The sequence below is a fragment of the Spinacia oleracea genome, chromosome 4 (assembly GCF_020520425.1).
Source record: "Spinacia oleracea cultivar Varoflay chromosome 4, BTI_SOV_V1, whole genome shotgun sequence".
Taxonomy (NCBI): Eukaryota; Viridiplantae; Streptophyta; class Magnoliopsida; order Caryophyllales; family Amaranthaceae; genus Spinacia; species Spinacia oleracea.
The window spans coordinates 68,638,295-68,648,021 of record NC_079490.1 but is presented as its reverse complement, the minus strand read 5'-3'; the positions used below and the strand labels follow the sequence as shown (position 1 = coordinate 68,648,021).

General features: G+C 40.0%; 1 protein-coding gene and 1 long non-coding RNA gene across 2 annotated transcripts; both read left to right on the top strand.

The window, feature by feature from the left end:
- The first annotated feature begins 1,817 nt into the window (after window positions 1-1,817).
- Window positions 1,818-2,429, top strand: LOC130471602 (uncharacterized). Its single transcript, XM_056841835.1, has one exon. It carries the CDS (start codon window positions 1,818-1,820, stop codon window positions 2,427-2,429), a length of 612 nt encoding a protein of 203 aa, XP_056697813.1.
- Window positions 2,430-7,494: 5,065 nt separating this feature from the next.
- On the top strand, window positions 7,495-9,370 carry LOC130460056 (uncharacterized). The gene is made up of 3 exons (XR_008919910.1): window positions 7,495-7,576; window positions 8,205-8,265; window positions 9,142-9,370. It is a non-coding gene; the product is annotated as an uncharacterized lncRNA (long non-coding RNA).
- Window positions 9,371-9,727: the final 357 nt, after the last annotated feature.

Here is a 9,727-nt window from a genome sequence, read left to right as displayed (position 1 = left end):
TTAGCCACGTCACTGACCCATGAAATGATATTCCCTTTCTCAATTAACCGAATTATTAGATCTAAATTATTTAAAAAATCAATTAGGGATCTAATTTTTACGAATTTAGGGAAACCAAAATTAGGGTTTATACTTATCGGGAAAACCTGAAAATTTTACCATATATCAAGAAAGTAACCAGCAATATCGTTTCAAAATTTCAATCAATTCCGTGTTGTTTAGGTCGACCTTTTAATTGAAATACTTTTCGACACTTTTAATTTTAATTCGAAAATTAACAAAAACGCCCAAAAAACATCACTTCGAGGCCTGTTTTTGCAATTCCGTTCACATGAGTTGATCTTAGAATTCTTTTTCAATCAGATTAGAGTCAGAAAAGTCGAAAACCCGAATCTTTGTTATTTCTGAACAGGTTACGCAATTAATCCAATCATCCATAAAATTTCCGAAAAATCAACAAAAATTCCAAAAAATTCGACAACAGCAAAAACACAAAAATTCATGCTAAAACATGCTTTGAATACGTAAGGCTCGTGATACCACTGTAGGGGAATACAGTTAAACATAATAACATGTGCGGAAACAATCCCCAAAGCCAGGAAACATGTATAAAGCACGGATTAAGCAAACTTACATTCGAAGCGTATTTTCCATAGTAATCTGTCAACGAACACGAACTTATAACTCCACTTGTCGTTCCTCTACTTGGTTCACCGACACGATCAGATCCGTCTTGATAACCGTAGCTTAGACAATCAATCAAGAGTTTTTGCTTTTGGGAAAAACAGTTTTCTCAGAGAGAGAAAACTGAAGAACGTAATTTTTGAATTAGGTTTAGGGTTTGGAAAACTGATTGTGTGTGTTAGGGTGTGGAAAAAATATAATAACTTAATATTATATTGTGTAACCGCCCAAGACAAGGCCTTGACTGGCCACACTTGCACACACGACCACACGGACCCGCGCACAGCCAACACGCTGCAGGCCAAAGCCCACAGCGCGCACAGCCGAGCTGCTGGGCCGTGGGCCTCGCATGCTCGCTGCTGCGTTGCTTGTGTTGCGTGCTCGCACCCACTTGCGGGCTGGCTTCTTGCCCTTGCTCGCGAGCTTGCTGGATCGTTGGGCCTTGCACGCTTACGTGCTTGGCTCGACGGGCCGGCAACTCCGATGCCCTTCGTATTCGCGACTAATATATTTCCGATATTATTTATCGTTTCGTATACGATGAATCACCGTCGTACGATACGATTTATTCGTTTTGCCCAGCTTACGAATATTCGCGACACGATATACGATTCCGATGCAAGGTCGTATCGTATAATACGTTTTCCAAAACTAATTCCCGAAAAGCTATTAAATGAATTTTCGATTCATTTAATTCGGTGATCTGTTACGTGCCATTGGTGTTACCTTGTAGGTTCAGTCAAGAGTAAGTTGTGAGCTTAATATTCATTAGGACTCACTGATTGGAAGCATTACTCCAGCTAGCTGTTCCGATCACTTGATCTCACTGAATTAATTGTTCGCAATTAATCTAAACCTTGGTATTACACTTAATGCACCTTGGGTGAAGGACATATTTCCTTCACCACGAAGATATAGGGCATGACACCAAGGAATGCAGAAGCTTAAAGAGAGCCCTGGACGACCTAGCCTCCAAAGGGCACCTAAAGAACTACCTGCAAAGGAATACTCACGGCACAGGGAAGAATTTGTACAAAAAAAACAAGTCACCTGTCTGAGCTACAGAGGGAAATCACAGCAAAGGAGGATTTGTAGCCGTCATATCAGGAGGACCAGCCGCTGGAGGACCCACAATGAGGGGACAGAAAGATTACGCCCGCTGTCTAGGTCAGGTAATGTTATCAGGGAAGTCACCGGTGGACCCATTCCCTCGGATAGAGATATGTGAATCGGACGGAGGACGCGTAGCCACCCCGCATTACGACCCCCTCATGGTCGAGATCAAAATCTCCAACATGAGAGTGAAGCGCATCCTGATAGATACAGGAAGTTCATCTGATATAATGAGCATGGGGTGCCTCAGCCGCCTAGCTCATGATCCTAAAATCATAAAGAGCATCCACTACCCTATCATTGGCTTTGGGGGAAGAATCATACACCCTGTGGGCGTCATTAACTTGCCGGTTCGGATTGGAGAGCGTAGAGATGGGCGAAAGATGGGTGTAGACATCCTAATCGTTAAAGATCTAACGGCATACAATGTCATCTTGGGACGCCCTACCTTGAACAAGATCAAAACAGTAGTCGCCACTCATCTCATGCTCCTGAAGTATGTATGTGACGATGGGGCCATAGGGACTATACATGGAGATCAGCAGCAAGCAAGAGATTGCTACCTCACAACTCTTAACCCATCAGCATGGAAAAAAGACCCGGCAGGAACCAAAGGCAAAAGGAAATTATAGGAAGACCCACCCACCGCCAGCGAGAGTATTCCAGTCAAGATAGAAAAAAGTGGCTAAAGAGTAGAATGTCATTAGATTAATCAAAATATTTCATATAATATGAGCCTAAAAAACGGCCTAGCAATTGTGCAAGAGCCCACAAAATGGCCTGTAATGCTTTCCTATAAAACGGCCAATTTAGATTCGCTACCTAGCAAAATGATAACTTTATGACAAATGTTTCCCTATCTGATGAACTCATGGCCCAATAAAGACACTCAAAATCATATAGCAAACACGAAAGAGTGAAATACCCCACCATGACGAGCCCTAAGAGGCGGCGTCGCGAGTGGTTAATTGAACGACGGCCTTAGAAATGGCCTAAATTAACAAAGACGTGAAAGCGCAAAACAAGACTCAACAAAGCAGTCATTTAAAATGGACGCTCTCTCCTTTGAAGGCATCACAAAAGACTAATCGGTTGACGGCCTGAGAAGTGGCCTAGAATAGCGCCCCAAATTAGGCTGATCACCTAAAACACTGAGGTAACCGTCCACAATTGGACCAGAAAGTATGTTCTTGAAAAGTCAGTATAAAGCTGAAATGGAATCAAATACAAGTGCACAGGAGGAACAAAATATTCATACATGCGCACAAGGTGCAAAAAAACCAAATAAAATAATACACAAAGGCATCAATGTCATTACAAGCGCCCACAGCGCCACAGAAACCAGCACTAGAATACAGCAGTCTACGGATAAGGGGCCGTCGAGCTTCCGTCCTGGACGTCTTGATCTTCGGGAGAGTTCACCTCCTCTTCCTCTGCATCCTCATCCTCCCCCTCACTAAAAAAAACTCGGGAGGATCAAGACCAAGGCGTCGAGCCGTCGAGACGGCCATCTGGTACGCAATCCGGCGCCTAAACCGGGAAGAGTCCTTCCCATCCATTGATTTATCCCATGCCCTCCGAGCATTCTCCATAATGGACTCCTCCCCAAGCTTGAAAGAACTAGCGGCTTCCCCCCGCACAACTTCGATCTCCTCCTGGGTGGTTGTCAGGGGGGGAAATACCCTCTTAGTGGACAGATACGACAAGTGGAGCCTATGTGGCTGCCAACATGGCGTGACGAAGCACCCTTCTAAGTTGCTCTCAACGGCTAAGGGAAAGGCAGCGGTTACGAACCGTCGCTAAGCAAGCTGTTACTACTCATTTAATGCCCAATTATGTACATTTAAGTATAAACGTTACACTCTTATTATGTAATGCCTATAAAATGGCTCAGCTAGGTTAGTTTGTATATACGAAATACTAAGCAATAGTAATACTCTCATTTTATTCTCTTACGACTTACTCTCGTTATTCTAAATTATCTTGCTCAATCGATTGTTAGCACCATCATCAAGGCAAGTTCGTCTCTAAGTAGAATTTGTTAGGTTATGATACATATAATTGAATATAAATCATGCGGAAAAACCATAAAAGCCAGGATTCCAAATTAATTGCCACATAACAATTAGCATAATTTAGGACACATACACTTTGTAGTTTGCCCTCCTTAGCTGCGCCCGAACCGAACAAGAACAAGTCTTTAGGACTCCAAATGTCGTCCCTCCGTAGATAGTCCACAACACGTTCGGATCCGCCTTAGATTTAATTAACTAGAATTGCACCTAAGGTTCTATGAGAATTTTCGGATATTATGGCAAATAATATACTTTGTTTTAATCCTTAAAACTTGATGTATGATTGAAAATTATGTTCTCATAAATTTGTGAATGCCATCACATATTTATAGAGTAGGAATATGGAATTGGAATTTTACTAGAACTCAAGAATCCTAACTCCATTAGAATTAGAGTTCCATTAAAACTAGTAAATTAGAAAATTAATCTAATCCTAATCATTTAAGGATTAGATGTATGCACAAACTCAAACACGAACACGAGCACGGCCCACAAGCGAGCAGGCCATGCCCGCGCGCGCGCAAGAAGCCCACACGAGCTCGCTGCCTTGCTCGCAGCCCGCGTGTTGTGTTGCAGCGCAAGCGCTGCTTTGCAGCCCGCTTGCTCGCAGCCTTGGCGCGCTGGGCCTGGCCTTGCGCTGGGCCTGGCGTTGCCTTGGGCTGTTGTGACGCGCGATGGGCTTGCTGGACGTGGGCCTGGCTTCGTGTTGGGCCTTCGTCTAGCAAGCTCGTCCGATGCTTAATTCGTACGATGCGCTTCCGGTTAATTTTCCGATTTCGGAATTCATTTCCGATACGAACAATATTTAACATTTTCGATTCCGGAATTGATTTCCGTTTCGAACAAATATTTAATATTTCCGATTCCGATAATATTTCCGATTCCGACAATATTTCCGTTTCCGGCAATATTTCCATTCCCAATAATATTTTCCGATACGTACCATGTTTCCGTTTCCGACAACATCTACGACTTGGATAATATTTATATTTTCGGTACGATCCATATTTCCGTTTCTGGCAATATCATCGTTTCTGGAGTATTCATAATTTGCCTTTGACGATGTTAGCTCCCACTGGAACCAAGATCCGTCGATTCCGAATATCCATAGATGGAGTATTTAATTCCATTAAATACTTGATCCGTTTACGTACTATTTGTGTGACCCTACGGGTTCAGTCAAGAATAAGCTGTGGATTAATATTATTAATTCCACTTGAACTGAAGCGGCCTCTAGCTAGGCATTCAGTTCACTTGATCTCACTGAATTATTAACTTGTATGATTAACACTGAACCGCATTTATTAGACTTACCATTAAATGCATAATTGGACCAAAGGCATTATTTCCTTCAGTCTCCCACTTTTCCTTAGGGACAAGTGTGCATTTCCTTATTCCTTTGTCACTCGAAGCTTGCTCTTGAACATAAGGTAAGAGTTGTCATCCTTATTATGTCTAGAGGTGTTTCTCGGTTTCAGAGTTCAACTGATCAAATAAACAGATAATCATAACCTATGATTCATCTGAGCACGACCATGCATTTTACAGTTTCTAGCTCTCCGAGTGGCCTTGTACAACTTTCAGCATCTCATCCCGATTTATGGGAGGACAATCCCAATCTTGTGATCTTGAGATTAGGCTTCGTTTGATAGGTGATTACCCGAGCGTTGCCTTTATAGCCTCTTTTTACGGTGCGACGGTTGACAACGTCAAAGTAAGAAGTTCTCAAACAAGTAATCTCAAATCACTCAGGTATTGAGGATTAGTGTCTAATAATTTTAATGAAATTTACTTATGACAGATTTTCATCTCTTACAGTAAAGTTTCATAGGTCTGTCCGATATTAGTCTTCCCAAAGTAAGTATCTACGCAAATGATTGTGACATTGCCATGTCCACATAGTTCAAGAAACAGAACTACTAGTCATCTTGCATTCTAGTCATCTAACGTTTTCTATGCGTCCATCTTTATAGAAAACTCCGATCAGGGACCATTTTCAACTTTTGACATTCAAGTTCACTTGATAGACATTTCTTAGTCACATGACTGGTTCTGACAGTCTATCTTGAATATATCGTCAAATTGAAGGGACTCATCATTTAATACTAAACAAAGATTAAATGGAATATGAAAATACATTTCATATATGATAAATGTTCAACCCCCAATGTTTTACAACCATGGGCCTCAAACCCATCTTTTAAAAAATTAGTGGAATTCAGAGCTATGCTTGATTTCCAGTGCCACAATGTGAGTGTTGTTTCTCACTTGTTGCATAGGTTTAGTTATCATGCTTTTCCAATCTTAATATGATAAGATCTTTTGAGTATGTTTATTTTGTGATCTAGTCTTTCTTGATACAATAGTGGTTCTACGCATTTTGCAATGAAAAACCATCAAATCAGCAGACATGTGATCCACCCAAGTTCAATGAAGAACTCTTAACGTGTTGCTTCTTAGGCAATAAGTACTTTTACTTCAACTGTATAGGTTGCTAGTGATGCTTTGTTTGGATTTACTTATCCAAGCAGTTCACGAATATGTGGAAGACTTTCCACCTGTATCTTAGAACATAGAAATTAATATTTAATTTTACACGCAACAACTCATGGTCTCCAATCCATGTTGCCATTTCAAAACACGATGCTCTATAGCTCGTCCTTGCCAATGGTTAACTCCAAAGGGATCTTGCTTGATCCTTTGCCAGTATTTATGCGTGTAGCATCAGTATTTAGCATATCTTTATTTCCTTGAATCAAGAACTATTCCTATGTACCTTTTCAAGTACCATAGGATTTTCTTGATCTCAATCTAGTTGATCTTTACTTAGACCAATAGAGATTGGTATATGTTCGTCATGTCTAAAGTCATACGATACGTTTTGGCGATCCTCATATTATATCATACATGACAAATTCTATTGCAGAATAATTCCCAATTGAATTCCATTCATGTAACTTTAGCTATCCTATTTCAGTAGATACTGAATCCAGCTAAATTCTTTGACATATAATATAGGTTAAGAATCTCACACTAGAGGAAAAATTGTCATGTGCTTCCCTTCAAGTGCGGCTCATTTGACAAATTGGCAGCACTTGAGAGCACAAAAAAAAAAAAATATTCGCAAGTGCGGGCTCATTTTAGAAATTGGCAGCACTTGAGTTCAAGTGCGGGCTATTTTACGAAAGAGCAGCACAAAATATTTCTACATTTTCGCATTTTCCCGCTTATTGCTTCTTTCCATCTTTGGTTTCTCTGCTCCTTCCCTTCTCTGATTCTCTGGGCGCAAAATTTAACACTCACAACACACCGAACGAGTCGTCGCTGCTGTTCCCCAACACGGTGTCGCCGATGCTGTTCCCCCACCGTCGCGTCGTCGCTGTTGTTCCCCCACCGCCTCTGTTCATTCCCCTCTCTGGTTCTTTGCGTCCTAGTTTTAATTCTAGTTTCTTCCAGATCGAAATAATTCAGGTTCGTTCTTCGATTTTTTATTTTCGTTTTTTATTTTGGCGATTCGTTACATATTTCTATCGAAATTAGTTTGCGAATCCCTTTTCGAACCTGGGTTTCTTATTAAAATTAGGGTTTCAATCTCCAATTCGCGAAAACTAACTGTAATGTTTGGATTTTCATATGAAGTTGGGGCTTATTCGTTGTTACCTTCTTTCTCCTTGGGCGATTGCGACCATGACATCAAAATTCTAGTAAGTGTTGGTACCTTCTTTCTCTCTGGGCCTATATTCTAATTGAAATCATTCAATTTTTCTTCTTGTTCCATACTATTTAAGTAATTATTTGTAGTTCTTAATTATTTAATTTGTGTATTTTTTGGTTGATAATTTTCAATTTTATAGATTTCATGCCAGAGAGAACAGAAAACTATATTTGCAGATTCATCCTCTAGTTTCACGTTTATGTGCATCCATATGGTACAGACCCTGCTGAATGTCTGGGCTTGGTGCATAAGGTCAAAGTTTTTTTGTTTACAATGTGCTTAAGATGCTTATGCTCTCACCTTGCCTTCCTTTTTGACATTAGATGATTGTGATTCTTAGTTCCATAGTAATTTGAAGCACCCAATGTTTGTATACTAGATGAAGAGAGGTAAAGATATGATAGTTCTCTTTTTAATACTCATGTAGTCTTGTTTACCTGAAATCATTTTCAGTGTTTACTAAGACTGTCTCATAGATATGATAATGGTAATACTGTTGTCAACGTTGTTTACTTTGATTTGAGTATTCGAGGCAAAGAACTACTGTAAATTCAATGACTGGATTACTGGTACTGTGAAGCCTGCAAATAAGGAAGTTGCTTCTAACACTGAAACAGATATGAAGATTGAGGGATTTGTCCAGCAGTGTCACATTTTCTTCCAAATCTGCTATTCTTGGTAAGTAGCTCTGTTGTTGTATCTTCTAATTCTGTTGCTGTGTTGCTGTTGTTTCTCAGTTTCCGCTTGGTCACATCCAACTGTTACAATTTATAACTGTGACTTTTAAGTTTGTATTTAGATGGAGATGAAGTCATCTGTTGCATGCTTTTTATAACAATTATCGAGTCATTGTTTCAATGCAGTTATGTTTTCTGGATGATGCTAAGAAACTGTAACATATCTCATGCTTTCTCACAGCTTAATGGCCATTCACATATGAAAAGCTTTGGTCTGTGGGCCGTGAATTGTTTTTTGACCCTGCCCTCTAGGCAAATCATAATAGTGTGAGCACCCCTGCTCAGTCTGCACTTGATGCTGCTCTTCTTGATTCCAGCCTTTCGAGATTATGCATTTCCTTTACGAAGCTAGTTGTTAGGCTTGACTGCTTGAAGACATCGATTTCTACATAATATTTTATGATGTCTTGTGGTTTCTTTTCTCATCTCTTTACTTTTTCTGTATTTAAGAATAGGACTAACGTGTTTTTCTTGCGCTTGCCTGACTGCGTGAGAGTTGAATGTTTGTTTTAAAGCCATGTTTGGCCTGTTTTGGATGCTTGCATACCATGATTTTAAACTGTGTTTCTGCTGATCACTTGATAAATAATCTGAGTCGTGAATTTGCTCATGCTGCAACAAGATCAGCAAATGGGTAGTTTTCATCTTTACTTTTCCCCAAACCCCTGTTGACAGAAGAAAAAAAAAACACTTTCCCATATTTTAAATGACATTGCTTGGCCCACAAACGAGATCTGATGGTAGACATGGTGTGATGATGACACTATAATGGTTTTGGTTTAAGGAGTTTCTTAATAAGTCATTCTAAATATCTCAGGTGTGAAGAATGCAACCACAAAGCTTGAGAAGTTGAAGTTTTCTGATGGTCAACATGTCATCATACCGCAGCATATCCAAGTCCATGATGCCGTAAAGAATGTATTGAGCTTTGGAAGCCTTGATGCAAGTTTTGGGGTCGGGGAGAACTGTGTAGTAGACGGTGAAAGCAATGGGAGCTTTAACCCTGTTACCGATTTAGTTCACGAGGAACCTGTCAGCGAGCTTTCTTTATGGTCAGTGTACTTCAACTCGTTAGGGTTTTATGTTTTCTCATATTAAATACGGAGTATCCTATTTTAACATCAATGACGTCTCCTTTCTTCCTCCCTTCAGTGTGCACATCAGTTTCAGTGGCTTCAGTCTACTATTCAAGGTACACGTAGTCTTTCTATTTAATTTCAATGATTGTTTTATGACTTTATCTTATTGTTTATTGGTTATATTCGGTCTTCACTTATTTATTTTTTTCTGTTTTTTAATATGATACTTGTCTTTCCTCGAATGCTTACATCTTATCAACAGAAACATCAGAGTGAGTAAGTAGTACTACTTTACAAAATCTTAAAGAGTGGAAATTCTTAATT